This window comes from Pollachius pollachius (genome assembly GCF_949987615.1).
Source record: "Pollachius pollachius genome assembly, chromosome: 6".
Classification (NCBI taxonomy): Eukaryota; Metazoa; Chordata; class Actinopteri; order Gadiformes; family Gadidae; genus Pollachius; species Pollachius pollachius.
The window spans coordinates 17,937,277-17,952,864 of NC_136939.1; the positions used below are offsets into that span (position 1 = coordinate 17,937,277).

A 15,588-nucleotide genomic window follows, 5' to 3' on the forward strand; every position below is an offset into this window, starting at 1 on the left:
GGTAATCACTTCCTCCACCTTGTGCCAATGCAGAGGTACTGGCAGTTGTTTTGTTGAACGCCTATTACAGAGTAATTTATGTTGAGATTTATTCTTATTTAATCATTAATTATCCCGCATATAATTATTGCCCTTCATATTTGAATAATGAGTAAAATGTGTGTATCCTTGTATTCATCTAATGCTGAGCTGACAGGTTCTCTACACCACATCAAACCATTAACATGATACACTGAATTCACCACAACGTGGTTAACCCAACATCTGTCTCCGCCTCCTCCATCCCTCTATCCGGGTCACCTGACCTGTGTCCAACATCAGTTCACCGCTCCTACTATCCGCCATCTTATGCCTGTACCTGCAGCTTCTCCTAATTAGCATAGACTAATCTTACAATCAGCAGTCAAAGTAAGATAAATGAGGTATATGAATAAAGAAAATGACTATATGAATAAAAAAACGACTAATCACAAGTCTGAACGTGTCCCAGGTAGACTCTGGACCTTAGGGATGCAGAGCACCTCTAGCTAAGTCCCTGTAGCCCATAAGCTCCGGACATAGGTTTCATAACTGTCGTAACTGTCATAACTGTCCGTTTCATAACTGTTACATCAGACTGTGTGGGGGAGGGGGGAACACAAACACACTCACACGAAAACAAATCCACACAAAATGTAGAGTGTTATCTTCAAGCTACACCTTTGGTCCCCTTATCAGAAGGGGTCTTATCCATTCAAGGATAAATACGTTGTGTGTGCATGTTGATGATGTGTGTACGTTCGTGTGTGTGAAAGAAAACGGTTGACCGTGGGCTACGGTTGGACCTCCACCAGCACACACACCAGGTCCCGCTGAGCTGCTAGCAACCCTCTGATCTACAAGGGGGTGTTTTCTACTCCGGCCCCCCCTCATGGAGCTGAGGTCAGCCCTCCTGGGCGTCGGAGGGTCAGTGTGCTCATTCAAACTGGTCCACACGCTGCTCGGATGCCTGCAGGCGCCGCCCAGAGAGGGCCACCGAGCCTGGAGACAACGCAACATCGGCACGTCGCTGGTTCACAGCTCGCTGTCAGGAGCATGGGCGGCGCTGTGGTGCGTAGGAACGTCTGTCTGTCCGTGAAACTCGACACGCGTCTGTCCGTTTGTCTACGTCTAAAAGTCTAACGGCCTCTGTATGTCTATATATACGTCTGTCTTTTTTGTCTATCTGTCTGTCCGTCTGTCTATTGACGTATCTAAATATCTGTCCATGCTGTCTAATATTTCATTTTTAACGTCAGGTTAAAGTAATTATCTCTCCCCTGCTGTCTGATAATATCTAACGTCAGGTTAAAGTAATGATCTGTCCACCAAGCAGCTTCTGGTGCCATCCTCAGATGGCAGAAGACCTGATCTCCACTCACACCAGGTTCTCCTTCAGCCTGGTCACCCTGTCTACAGGTGACACTTATGTACACTCATATACACAAACACACTTATCTAGAATGGTGTGCTTATAATTGTTGTCTTTGTTGAAAAGCCAAAATTAACGTTAGATACATCTGTTGAAATGAAAAAGAACACTTCCACATGTAAACATGGTGAAAGACCTCTCCAAAGGGACACACTCCTATGCCGGTGTAAGATCACAGTAAATCTATGAATTGACTTCTGTGCGTGTGTGTGTTTGTATGTGTGTAGGTTATTTCATCTATGACGCCCTGGATCTGCTCCTTAACCAGTCGTTTAAGCGGTCGTGGGAGGTTCTCCTCCACCACGCAGTGGTAAGAGATAGGGCGTGTCTGTAACCAAAGGTTGATGTCTATCTGTTATCGAGTGCGTGTTTTTGCGTCCACATATAGTTGTGTTGTACATACATGCTTTGTGTGGAGCTGTCCTTGTGTTGCGGTTAGTGAATGATTGTAGAACCGTCCATCCCTTATGGTCGATGCCTTCATATCTGTTGCATTCTTCTTGGTTCTGGCAGATAAAAGCCCAGGCCTCATTCTCCTCCAGTCATAAAGCTCCAACCTTGGGGTCGAAAGTATCTATGGAGCTCAAGATATAAATATTTGATCCATCAGAAAAGGTCATCTTGGTTCGAAATGATTACACTTATAAGCTACAAAGTAGATTAGTGTGTGTAGTTCTGTGTGTAGAACCTCATGTGACTGTGTGACTAGTTGAGACCTTAAGAAGTGGCTTGCCGCCTCCCTTCATGGGACGGTGAGGTGTTTTTCACATTGACAAAACATTGGAAGCATTTATTTTGTTATGCTTTCAATAGATGCAAATACCTTCTATCTGCATGGCAGTTTAATTGATACATTGCATGAAATATTGCCATTTAACCATTTAAAAACAGATTGAATAGTGGCATCACAGGTGAATTTCTTTTGTCGCTTCATGTTTCTCCTTGTTATATTATGACGTAAAATGATTGTTATATTGACCCTTCACCCAGATAGATAATATATGGAGAAGGTAACAATATGCAATAGTATACGATCATACTGGCGTGTGTGTTTGGAAGCCTGCCTGTGCCTGACACTCATATCCGGTCTTCCCTCCCCCTCCCACAAGGTCGTTTCCTGTTTCAGCCTGGCCATCAGCTCCCGCCTCTACGTTGGCTTTGCTGTCCTGTCCCTGCTGGTGGAGATCAACACTGTGTTCCTCCACATCAGGCAGCTCATGCTCCTGTCTGGCTGGCGGAACCGGCCAGCAGGGGAGAGCCCACCCACCACCGACCCTCCCCGGCCCACGGCCGCTTTCCGCCTGACCAGCCTCCTCAACCTGGCCACGTGGGTAGCCCCCCCGTACTAGTGCATCACGCTACTTTAAAACTCAAACACCTGCTCCGTTCTCAGTAGACGGTAACTTTTCAAGCATAACCTGGAGACGGGATAAACAAGAGAGTCCGTGCTCGGAGGGGCGGGCCAGTTACCGTCCGATCGACGGAACAGCTCAGTGTACGGGCTTCACTGGGTTATGTTTTTTTTTAATTGTAGATAATAGAGAGGCACCCAATCCTTTCCGATGTCTATCTGATCTCTGCCTGTCTCTCCCCTGGAAGGTTCTTGGTGTTCCGGTTGTGTACGCTGGGCTGGATGACTCGGTGGCTGGCCGCACAAGCGGGGAAAATTCCTCGGTTCGCCCACACGCTGGGAACGGTGGGCTTGGGCGGCATCACTGTCATGAACGTGGTTCTTCTCTATCGGTTGCTCCGCGCGGAAGTGCTGACCGACACACGAACCTCCGGAAAGGACCACTAGAGGGCGCTGAAATGCTCCTCGGTCACGTTCGACCTGCGTTTACAATAGACTCTTGCTCTTGACACAATAACTTAATTACCTCAGTTAATATTTGCAAATAAACGGCAGAATTATTGTGTGAAATAGCTCTTTATTTATCAGAGCGACATGCCCATCATGGGATGTTTCCGAAATATTAATATAATGAAAATCAAAAAAGAAAGAAAAATAAAGTTGAATCAAATGTATCAATCTAATTCATCAGATGCTACATTATGATCTTCTTTGGAAATGTGGTGACTAGAGAGGGCTTGCTGTGTTGCGCCCTGGTCTGGACGTCCCGCCCGAGGCAGGGCAGAGGAACGCCCTGGGACCGGAGCTCCGTCTGGTAGAATGGGCACACCTTCATGTGCTCGGACATGTGCGGGACGTCCTGGAAGCACCACTGGCTGACGGGGGAGAACAGGGTGCTGAACTCCCACACCTGATGGAGGGAGGGAGGGAGACATCGGACATTTCAATAATAAAATATTTAAACAACTGAATAAGTGTCATGATGGACAGGCCAGAGAAGAGACAGGAGGTGGGCTAAGAGTAGAAGGGAACACATATCCCCGCAGGTCCGAGCCGAAGGTGTTTTTCGTCTATAATGTTAAGCGCACTTGCGGCTTAAAGGAGTTCAATGTAACAAATGTACTAAACCATACAATGACCATGATGTCATCAGAATCAGGAAACCTGCCCAGTCCAGACACTGGCTTCTCCTCCAACCACGCTACGGACAGGAAGTTCCCTTTGGAATTCTACCGCGCTAAGAGACGGCTACATCTGGAGTTGAGTCATGTTAATGTTAAAGTTGTAAATCTATAATAATATATGATGTACATCATATAACAGTAGGAACGTTAGTGGTGGTTTGGCCCGTGGGTTTTGTGTTACTATTCTCTGAGGGCCATGGGTTGCCAGATATCCCAATTGCTGCTGCCATGGAAACAAGCCAACGACCTGGATCAACTGAGGTTCAACTGGATTCTACTGACAGAAAAGGTCCCCCACCAAAGCCGCACTAAAAGACGGCTACATCTGGAGCTGAGTCATGTTACTGTTAAAGTTGTAAATATATAATATATAATATACATATAACAGCTTTCTAGCCACACGTTTCCAGTCAGTGGTGAACCGAGGGGCTCTTGAGCAAGACTCTGGACCTAGTCGAAGACATACTGGTGGCCTGAGGCTCACAGACAACACTTCGACAAGCTCAGGGTAAACCTGTCCATCGCACCGGGCGAAGCTGGTCCTACCTTCTCCCCGACCCTCCACTCGGCCCGGCCCTGGGAGCCGGTCCTCCTCTGCCAGCGCAGCGTCACCATGCCCCGGTCGCTCAGCAGGGAGGAGCACACGTCCCTCAGCAGGCGGGACGCCAGGGCCAGCTGGGACAGAGACAGGCTGTCCAGGAAGCTGGCCACGTGGCAGAGCACCTCGTAGGGCAGCCCGCTCAGAGAGTCCCGTCCTCCGGGCCCTGGAGGGCCCTCAGGCAGGAGGGGCCGCAGGCTGAAGCAGCTCAGGTCCTGGCTGAGGAGTCAACGCGTTTATATGTTCTGTAGGTGGCCTGAATTACTCAGGTTCAACTTCACTTACTAGGTTATTCCTACTTACTTGTAGGTTAAACCTCAATAACTAGGTTATTCCTACTTACTTGTAGGTTAAACTTCACTAACTAGGTTATTCCTATTTACTTGTTGGTGACTAGCCTGAATTACTCAGGTTCAACTTCACAAAAATAGGTTATTCCTACTTGTAGGTAGCTGTAACCTGAATTACTCAGGTTAAACTTCACTAACTAGGGTATTCCTACTTACTTGTAGTTGACTGTAGCCTGAATTTCTCAGGCTAAACTTCACTAACTAGGGTATTCCTACTTACTTGTAGGTGACGGTGGCTTTATGGGTGGAGGGCTGGAACCTTCTCTGGCTGAAGGTGCAGCCCAGGTAGGAGAGGGGACATCTCTGCTCAAACCAGCCGCTCACGCACGTCTGGACGTCAGCGTGGACGTTCCTGAAGACGGGGAGGCTTATTAGAAACTAAGTGCACGTGAACAAACTGGACGAATGGAGGAATGTAGGAATGGTCAATATGCAAAACATTTTTAATCAAACAACATTGATAAAAACACCAAATATTATTGAAATGTGATGCGACTTGGAAGTATTAGGACGGAAGAGTAAAAGTAGCACTACAATGAGTACTTGGTTTGTTGTTGTAATACTCATCCTAACCACCGTGTGGAGCTCATTGTCCCTTACAGTGGTAGACTTCTCCAGGCCTGCTCCACTAATGGAGCCTGGGACCTGTTTTTTGATGAAGTAACCCATCGTGGGTGTTATGTGTGACACCTGTGTGGTTCTCTGTGAAAAGGCTCTGTTCCTCCACAGACAGGAAGTACAATAAGACCAGTGTCTTAGCAGAGCGCCCACCTGAAGTGGTGTGTGTACTCCCTGCGCGGGAAGCTGTGGCCGCAGAGGAAGGTGAAGGCGGAGCTGGCCTTGTTGTGGCGGCTGGTCACGCTCTCCATCTGCAGCTGGACGTGCAGCTCCGCCGGCCGGCCCTCCGTCAGGTCCGCCAGGACCGCGTCGCTCCGGAACGGCGCCGACAGGAAGTGGTAGGTCTGGGTGCCCTCGTCCTGCAGCAGTGTGTCGATGGACGTGCCCTCGGCGATCAGGTGACCTCGATGCTCCTTCTCCAGCGAGCACAGCAAGGACGCCTGAGCGGGACCCCAAACACCCCACAACACAGAGCTCAGGCTGGGGGGGGGGGATGAGGGTGATGAAGTGATGAAGGTGGTGAGGTCAGGGGACATGATCCTGCCTCCAGAGGGACCTCATCACCGGGCTGTCACCAATTTGAACCAATCGAAAGCAGAATATTGCATATAACCTAACATTTGGCTATATTATAGTGTAGGACACTGATAGAGGCAGTAAGTTCTGATCACAAATGATTGTCTGTCATTGTCATGATTGAGGCGGCCAAGGATTGTCTGCAGCCAAATTAGGCTGGGGGGGGTGGGAGCACCCACCTGGACCTCCTCCCACACGGGCGTGTCCTCCAGCCCCGCCTCCAGGTCGCTGGTGTCCACGCTGCGGCTCTCCCTCTTGTAGAAGCCCGGGTTGCGGATGCGGCCCTGCCGGGCGATGAAGCTGGTGGGCACGTGGAAGGTCCGCACGCTGATGATCTTCATGGGCTCCACGTGGCCGTACACAAACCCGCCGGCCAGGGCGCCGCGGGCCGCCGCCGCCGCCGCCGCCGCAGGGGAGGTCCCCGGCTCCTCCTCCGGCAGGGCGCCCAGCCCGGACCCCTTCTCCGAGCCGCGGTTCAGACGGGCCGCCGCTGGCACCGCCCCGCCGCCCGCCACCCTGCAGCCGCCCTTCTCCATGCTGAACATGCGCTCCCACGCCGAGTAGCTCTGCAGCACCTCAGGGTCCACCCCGGACCTCCTGGCCAGTGCCTCCCTCTCCTCCTGGCTGGGCTCCTCCTCCTCCTCCTCCTCCTCCTCCTCCTCCTCCTCCGGCACCCGGCTGTCGATCCGGCGCATGTGGTCCGAGGTGGCGCCGCCATCCGCCCCGTCCACCCGCGACGCCCCCTTCTCCGCCTCCCTGCGCCCCTTCTCCGCCACGCTGTGCTCCTCCCTGTCCCTGTCCTCCCCCCCGCTCCTCCCCTCGTCCTGCTGGACCGCGCAGAGCTCGGGGAACAGGCTCTTCATCTTGAGGGAGTGGAACAGGTGGTTCTGGTCTCGCAGGGCCATGGCCAGGTCCAGGTCCCCCGAGGGCGCCCCCCCGCCTTGCTCCCGCAGCAGGTTGGCGTGCAGCTCCCTCAGGGGGTGGGCGTGGGCGTCGTCGGCCGGCCAGCGGTTCCACTCCATGGAGCAGCTCACCACGCTGGCGGGGCAGGAGGCCAGGTGGGCGGCGCGCGCGGCGCGGGGCATGGCGTGGGGGCAGCCGTAGGCGGCGTTGAGGCAGGGCAGCCTCTGCCGGGGGCACAGCAGCGCGTGCTCCTCCTGCTTGCACAGGTGGAGGACGGCTCCGCAGAGCAGGGGGCACGGGGCCAGGGCGCAGCTCCCCGGGCCCTCCGCACGGGCCCTGCAGCGCCGGCTGTAGCAGGACTCACAGTGGGGGTGCAGCCCCTGGGCCGCGGGGGGGCGGGCCCGCCGACTCTGGAGGAGGGGCCGGGCGGGGGGGCATGACAGTGAATACAAAGGAGAGCAGGGTTTTCAACCTGTGGTATTACGTGCAGAACCCTTGCGCACCACCAGGGGCATGTGAGAGCACTGCCGGTGGGACGTCTATAGAGTGGCGAAGTCACGCCCTTTCCGGTAGAGCCCATGGGTCATTTAAATCCACAAACAACATATGTGTAATCCGGGGCATGTAAAGACTGGGACCAGAAAATAATTACTTTCTCTCCAATGAAGCCCATTCATATTTTTCGATCTCATAGGTCCCATGGGCTCTACCGGAAGGAGCGTGACTTCGCCACTCTATTGATCCTTGATTATATTCGATCGTACTATTTCCAATTTATATTTTGTGAGTTTCTTATAAACCCACTAGGATCAGAAGCAGTGCTGCTGACGCTATTCAGTAATGAATCTGTACGCGGTGGGCACTGGCCATTGGCTTAGCCACTGTATGATTATCCAGCTGTTTACGGATTGCATTTGAGGTGAACCCCTTTAGGTCATTGTTTGGGAACCACTGTACTAGAGAGAAGGTACACACATTGTTCTGTTATGTGTTGATATACATGTCAATGGTAGTAAGACAGACAGACAGGCAAGAGAAAGGAACGTCAACAAGGACTCACCATATTGGTTTTGAATTGCAATTTGATCAATTACCCTGTTATGTATGGAAGTCTGAAAAATAAAACGAAAGTCTTTTAACAGCCCTAGAGACACATACGCATCATTTAACGCATGCATTGAAAACAAAATAAGCCTAGATCTGAAGAGATGGATCTGTTCATTCTGAAAAGTCTTACCTTGTGTCAACGTAGATGTTTATGCCTACTCTGTCTGGCGTTAACAGTTCAGGTCTATGCATTTGCACGAGAATAAGCAGGGAGGTTAAAATTAGCCAGGCAGCGTGGAGGTTCACATACTGACCTCTCTCGCAGTGGACTCAAATTACTCAATTAAAAAAAAAAATACTTTCCTTTCTTCCGCTCTCCTCTGTCCATGAAATCCATTAACCCCTCAAGAACGATAGTTTTTGAATAATTGTTGGTCCAATAAATAAATTACCCTCCACTTTAGGAAAAAAGTGACAAACAAATCAGCGCTTTGGTTATTCTACGGTAACCAGTACCTCTCCTTCTTACTAGATGAGCCCGGTCTCTCCACCGGCTTCAACTTGAGGATGAAATGGGAATTGTAAGAGTGAGTACACTCACTGCTTTCTGCTGAACTCCGCGGAGTAGAATTTAAACCTTGGAGCTGTCATGGTCGGCACTAATAGTCTATTTTTAACACAGGCACGCACTCTCAAACACACTCAAAGATCTGCAGCACACACTGTGACATTACAAGAAACACGGGCCTACTTTTCCAGTTTATATTATCGTTTGAAACGTTGTCCTTCATTTCCATTACTTTTTGTTATTTTACAAAAACAGCAACAGGAGTTATTACTTTTCATTTCGGAAAACTTTTTGAGGATCTAAAATATGGTATGTACGATGTAGGCAAGCGTTTATTTTTAATTTTGCGCATTATTTCCTGTTTGTGGGTTATAAGTCTCCTCTTGAATAAATGCATGAATTAATACAATTTAACCAAATAAATGTATATATTAAAACGTGAATCTATTGTTAATTGTAAGCTTACTATTACTTTTCTGTATCTAGTAGTCCTAGTACATTATTATGCATCTTCTCGTCTCCGGTCTGTCTTTCTGCCTGTCAATCTGCCTGCCTGAATGTCCTGTCTGTCTGTCTGTCTGCCGGCCTGTTGGTCTATCTGTCCGTCTGCCACTAGTCTGTCTGTCTGTCTGTCTGTCTGTCTGTCTGTCTGTCTGTCTGTCTGTCTGTCTGCCTGTCCGTTGTCTCTGTGTATCCCTAACTTGACATGATCTGAACAGTATGAATGTTCATTGAAATCACAAAACCCCCCCCCCCCCCCCCCCCCCCCTCCTCCAGAGGCGGCGGGCCCGCCCCCCCGCGGCCCAGGGGCTGCACCCCCACTGTGAGTCCTGCTACAGCCGGCGCTGCAGGGCCCGTGCGGAGGGCCCGGGGAGCTGCGCCCTGGCCCCGTGCCCCCTGCTCTGCGGAGCCGTCCTCCACCTGTGCAAGCAGGAGGAGCACGCGCTGCTGTGCCCCCGGCAGAGGCTGCCCTGCCTCAACGCCGCCTACGGCTGCCCCCACGCCATGCCCCGCGCCGCGCGCGCCGCCCACCTGGCCTCCTGCCCCGCCAGCGTGGTGAGCTGCTCCATGGAGTGGATCCGCTGGCCGGCCGACGACACCGACCCGCACCACCTGGGGGCGCTGCAGGAGGAGGTGCTGGAGGAGGAGAGGGGAAGGCAGGAGGAGGGGGGCCGGGGCGGGCCTCTGGACCTGGCCATGGCGCTGGCCGACCAGCGGGTGCTCTACAGCCGCCTGAAGATGAAGCCCCTCTACCCGGAGCTGATGGAGCCGGAGGAAGAGGGGGAGGAGGGGCGAGGAACCAAGGAGCGTGGCGTGGAGCCGGTGACGGTCACCGAAGGAGACGCCGCCGCCACGAGGCAGGCTGCGATAGGAGGTGAGGCGGCCCCACGTTGGCGATGAATGTGGAACTTCCTCTCCTGATCTGGTGGGCAATTGTGGTATCAAGGGGAGACCAGAATTGACAAACGGTCAGAGTTATTGTATGAATAATCAATCCAAAGAAATACAGTTATGACTATCGATCCATTTTGACACACCCCTTGTCTCTCTTGGGTTCCCTCTCTGGGGAGGCCGCTGTAGGTCTTATCAACGAAGGCGCCGAGGGACACGAGGCTCCTGAAGAGGCGGACGCAGGTCAAAGGTCGTGCACTGGCATCAACACGGAGAAGTACAACCTGTGTGACATGATGTTCAGCATGGAGAAGGGTGGGTGTGCTGTGGCTGAGAGAACCCAGGGCGCTGCTAAACAGGAGGCCAAAACGAATGAAGGGGTGACGGAGGGCGGGCCCCAGCAGCAGGGCCCCAGCGGACCGCAGCAGCAGGGCCCCGGCGGGCCCCAGCAGCAGGGCCCCGGCGGGCCCCAGCAGCAGGGCCCCGGCGGGCCCCAGCAGCAGGGCCCCGGCGGGCCCCAGCAGGACACCAGCAGGACGGGCCACGCTCCCTGGCAGGACGGGGTGCTGGAGCGTCTGGGGGAGGAGCTGAGTCCCGCTGAGTACAACATGTACATGGTGCACCACGGCCGCATGCTGCTGACCTTCGGGAAGATCCAGGCCTGCACGCCGCGCGAGAAGGACTTTGTCTACGGAAGCCTGGAGCCCATCCCCCTCCGGAGCCTGCAGTCCTTCAAGGCAAGGCGGAGCAGTTCCAAACACGACGCTACATTTTGGAGTTTGCTGCCATCTACTGGTTTTAGAGGAAGCAACCTACGCAAATAATCCCAAATTGAACGTATAATGGTCATTCATTTTTTGCCTTTTATATTGGTGAATATATATATTTTATTTTTATTTTTTGTAGCCTGTAGAATAGGTTCATCTATATAATATTTCTGATACGCCGATCTCTATCCTACACTATAACATAAGACATGCGTGTAACATGCTTTTAGCCTTAGCTGTGGTCGACCGTGCAGAGGTGCTGCTGCTGCTTCTGGGTGGTGGGGCAGCACTCTGGTCCGTAGCACCTTACCCTCTGCCCTCTGGTCTGCTCCAAGGTCCCTGTGAGCTACCACTACAAGCAGCGCATCCAGATGGCGTATGACGCGGCGCAGCGCGTCCAGAGCGAGGAGCGGTCCGTGGACACGTCTGACCTGGAGGTGAAGGAGGAAGACTGGCACCAGGACGAAGCAGACAGCACCCTGCTGGGCTATGCAGAGCTAGAGGTCATGGGTCACAAGGTCCGCAATCGTATGATAGAATTCAATTTAGAGAGGAATTGGTATGTGTTACAATCAAACCTTTCACAGAGCTGTCATCGGAGGCACGGGTAATACCTGACCGGCATGTTACAAACAAAAGAGGTGGTGTATTTAAGAAATGCGCATTTGAATGTCTTTCCGTATTTCTCCTCAGGTGTGGGAGGCTTTACGAGAACCAAAACCCTCTTCCACACAACATGGAGATGTGACTCTGATTTGTTGCCTTGTGTCTGTTGCTTAAAGTGCCAGCGGGCCAGTGATCCCCCCTCATACACCCCGCTGTCATGCATTACTTGTGTCTCCAGATCAGTGACACCAAGGGGACGGAAGGCCACTACGTGGACGTGGGGACCCAGACGCACTCGTTCCGCACGGCTCCGTTCCGGAGGACCACCACCCTGGAGGAGGTGACGGCGGGGGGGCCCGCCAAGCTCCGCCTCCAGCTGCAGGCGGGCAGTGTGAGCAGCAGACACAACAAGGCCACCTCCGCCTTCACCTTCAGCTGCGGCCACAGCTTCCATCGCTCCGAGTTCCCCCGACACTTCAGGTCTGTCTCTCTGCCCTTGAACCGTCCTGTTGGCTCTTGTCAGCGGTATATGTTACCAGGAGTGGATGCGGCCCCATGAATGAACCACTGTTCAGATGGGCCACTGGTTTGCATTCTGACTCTCACTGTGGACCTTTATTTGAATTGCACTCAATTAGACTTTGCAGCCATATTTAAAAATGTACATTGAAAAGGGGACGGGTGTCACATGGCCCATTCCACTGTCCCGGCTTCAGGAACGTCCACGCTGACGTCCAGACGTGCGTGAGCGGCTGGTTTGAGCAGAGATGTCCCCTCTCCTACCTGGGCTGCACCTTCAGCCAGAGAAGGTTCCAGCCCTCCACCCATAAAGCCACCGTCAACTACAAGTAAGCAGGAATAACCTGGTTAGTGAAGTTTAACCTGAGTAATTCAGGCTACAGTCAACTACAAGTAAGCAGGAATAACCTGGTTAGTGAAGTTTAACCTGAGTAATTCAGGCTACAGTCAACTACAAGTAAGCAGGAATAACGTAGTTAGTGAAGTTTAACCTGAGTAATTCAGGCTACAGTCAACTACAAGTAAGCAGGAATAACCTGGTTAGTGAAGTTTAACCTGAGTAATTCAGGCTACAGTCAACTACAAGTAAGCAGGAATAACGTAGTTAGTGAAGTTTAACCTGAGTAAATCAGGCTACAGTCAACTACAAGTAAGCAGGAATAACCTGGTTAGTGAAGTTTAACCTGAGTAATTCAGGCTACAGCCACCTACAAGTAAGAAGGAATAACCTAGTTAGTGAAGTTTAACCTGAGTAATTCAGGCTACAGCCACCTAGTAATAAATCCAAAAAGAAATACCTATTCAATGAAGACTCACAAATTCACCTTGAATGATTTTCTTTTCAAAATTAAGACTAGTTTAACATTTATTCAGCATAGAGGATGAGCCTGGCCATGCTGAGAAACACTCTTGCTTTGGAATAATATACATAGTATATAATAATATCACTGATAGACTCTTCCATAAAGACAATGTACGAATGAAGGTAGATCTATGTTCTTGTTTGTGACGGCAGCGTACTAATACACTTTGATACTCTGTTGGTCCCAGCCAGGAGCTGAGCTGCTTCAACCTGTGTCCAGGGGACGGACCCCCCACCGTCCCACCAGGGCCCCCGCCTGGGGCCCAGGGGAGGGTCCGGGGGGGAGGACCAGGAGGACGGGACTCTCTGAGCGGGCTGCCCTACGAGGTGCTCTGCCACGTGGCCAGCTTCCTGGACAGCCTGTCTCTGTCCCAGCTGGCCCTGGCGTCCCGCCTGCTGAGGGACGTGTGCTCCTCCCTGCTGTGGGACCGGGGCATGGTGACGCTGCGCTGGGAGAAGAAGACCTACTCCCATGGAGGGGCCAAGTGGAGGGCCAGACCTGTGAGCAGTCGAGTTCAGCTTGCATATTAAAAACACACTGACGCACTCATATGCAGTATGCATGTATACTAATGGTTTGATATACAGAACAAGGCTAGGATATATTAAGTAATTGATTATTGAGTGACTTTTGATCATTTGGATGGAGAAAGTTCACAGTGCCCGTATAATTTAACTTTAATTAACATGGCGCATTGGAGCTTCAGGTATATCTTTCAAGTTTAGCTTTCGGACTATGATATCCATATATTTTCTTTACCCTGAGGGTTTCCTCTCCTTCACTCACGCCCACTGCAGGTGTGGGAGTTCAGCCATCTCTTCTCCACGGTCGATGCTTGGTGCTTTGCAGACGTCCCGCCCATATCGGCTCATCTCAGAGTCTGCCCGTACTACAAACCTTCTCTGGGCCACCAGCCCGTGGCACTGGCTGGAATGAAGGAGAGGCAGGACGGCCCCTCAGAGAGACAGACCCTGGTCAACCAGTTCATGGGAAACAGACTGCGACTTTGATACTTTTTTTTGTTTTGTTTTTTATTTCAAGCCATCAAAATTGGAACTGCTGCAGCAGTTAGGACAGGCCTAAGCAATCAAGACGGATGCAATTGAATCTACTGCCTGCCTGTCATGTGATTAAAGAAAACAGCTCGAGAGTTAATCCCTACGATGGCCAACAGGGAGACAACATAACAGCTATAATGACAGCAGTTGGTTTGACTGCATCAGTCTTGATTGCTTAGGCCTGTCCTAACTGCTACTGCAGTCCCAATTTTTGTGGCTGGAATTTTCTGGTCTGTATTTTGACCGCTTGAATATAAATCATAAATATCGTAGTTTGAAAATCTGCAACCTAAAATTTTGTATCTGAATTTTTTGGAAATGATTCAACTAGAAATGCGATGTTGGAAATTTAAAGAGGTGCATTCATAACAACTAAATTCATATTACCTTGCTTTCAACGTGTGTTATTTCAATGTTTTGAATTTAATTATTTGTACATTTCGATAGGCTATACAAAATACAGTAGCTTTTAAATTTCTAAACGGTGGTGACATTTGCTTCTATAGTTATGGCAGTTCTAACAAATTAGACTGAAATGATAGCTCTTCAATCTTACCTACTGCACCTTTAAATGTTCGGTTGTGTCTATGTAGTTTTGTTGTATACACCTACAGCACCTTTACATTCATATAAGTGTCTATGTAGTTTGTATACACCTACAGCACCTTTACATTCATATTAGTGTCTATGTAGTTTGTATACACCTACAGCACCTTTTCATTCAAATTGGTGTCTGTGTAGTTTCTCTAAACAGATATGACCCTGTCCATGGTACTGAGCTCATTTATGAGGGAAAAACAAATGATCTTGTGTAAGAGGTACATATTTAATTGTGATAGACCGACTTGTATAACCGAATCGTATAGGTTATCATATGCATATTATAATATGTTCTAATATCTTTCGAATATTTTAATTTAGGCTGAAATATTGGTAAAAATATAAAAATCACTACTTTCACGTTTCACAATATAAAAATAATGCAATAAACTACTTTTGAAGACCTTTTTAATAGGCACGATTTAAGTAAAGAACACACCCAATGACACGGGGATGATTGATGACGCTACCTGATAGCTGCTACCTGATAGCCTACTTCCTTCCGCTCTGCATCTAAACCCGCAGCTCTGCTCTCACATGGAAGTTATTTGAATGGAAAAGCAGTAAGATAGTTACTGGTTTGATGAGAGAGAAGCATTCTCTGCGGTACCGGAAGGATGTTAGAGGACATGTGGGACAGTACCGGCTGGGAGGGTAGGATTAGGGGATTTCTATTAATAGTGGATTTCAACCAATAGTGGATTTCTATCAAAAGGTAATATCTATCTAAAGGCGATATCTAGGAATAGGTGACCTCGACTCGCAGGTTCCAGGGTTTCCCCACAGCCCCCAGAACGGAGACGGACCCCAGCAGCAGCACATCCCCTGCAGCAAGGATCCACCGACGGACTTGAAATAACGCAATAAGCACTCCGGTCCTCAGTCTGTTGGCGCTGGTGGATGCTGCGGTTCTTTTGTCTCAACCGTCGCGTCTGCCCGATGAAGGACACAGACTGCAAACTGAGAGCGCAGATCCATGAAAAACACTTTGGCCCCAAACACTCTTGATTAGCCGGGGGGTCGTCATCGCGATCTGCCCCGAGTCGAGACCAGCTGCACATCGTGGACCGACTTGCTATTGGGACATGAATGAGCAACCAGGCAAAGCGACACCAATGTGAGTTGATAAGTGGACTTT

The 15,588-nt window shown here is 50.5% G+C and overlaps 3 protein-coding genes across 3 annotated transcripts; 2 read left to right on the plus strand and 1 right to left on the minus strand.

Annotated features, from left to right (window-relative positions):
* Window positions 1–876: 876 nt before the first annotated feature.
* Window positions 877–3,248, plus strand: LOC307076919 (TLC domain-containing protein 2-like; the record flags this gene model as incomplete). Its single annotated transcript, XM_079738152.1, has 5 exons — window positions 877–1,089; window positions 1,355–1,437; window positions 1,678–1,760; window positions 2,560–2,777; window positions 3,050–3,248. Exons 1-5 carry the CDS (start codon window positions 911–913, stop codon window positions 3,246–3,248), a joined length of 762 nt encoding a protein of 253 aa, XP_079594278.1. The 5' UTR covers window positions 877–910.
* A 232-nt stretch (window positions 3,249–3,480) lies between these two features.
* fbxo40.1 (F-box protein 40, tandem duplicate 1) lies at window positions 3,481–7,545 on the minus strand (the record flags this gene model as incomplete). Its single annotated transcript, XM_079738153.1, is given in 7 exon segments — window positions 3,481–3,495; window positions 3,499–3,711; window positions 4,532–4,802; window positions 5,154–5,285; window positions 5,705–5,991; window positions 6,307–7,440; window positions 7,534–7,545. Coding segments are annotated over 7 exon segments (2,064 nt in total).
* A 325-nt stretch (window positions 7,546–7,870) lies between these two features.
* On the plus strand, window positions 7,871–13,802 carry LOC307076921 (F-box only protein 40-like; the record flags this gene model as incomplete). Its single annotated transcript, XM_079738154.1, has 8 exons — window positions 7,871–7,885; window positions 9,423–10,020; window positions 10,227–10,774; window positions 11,140–11,322; window positions 11,649–11,890; window positions 12,127–12,258; window positions 12,980–13,292; window positions 13,590–13,802. The coding sequence occupies 8 exons, from the start codon at window positions 7,871–7,873 to the stop codon at window positions 13,800–13,802; spliced, it is 2,244 nt and encodes a 747-aa protein (XP_079594280.1).
* Between the last annotated feature and the right edge of the window lie 1,786 nt (window positions 13,803–15,588).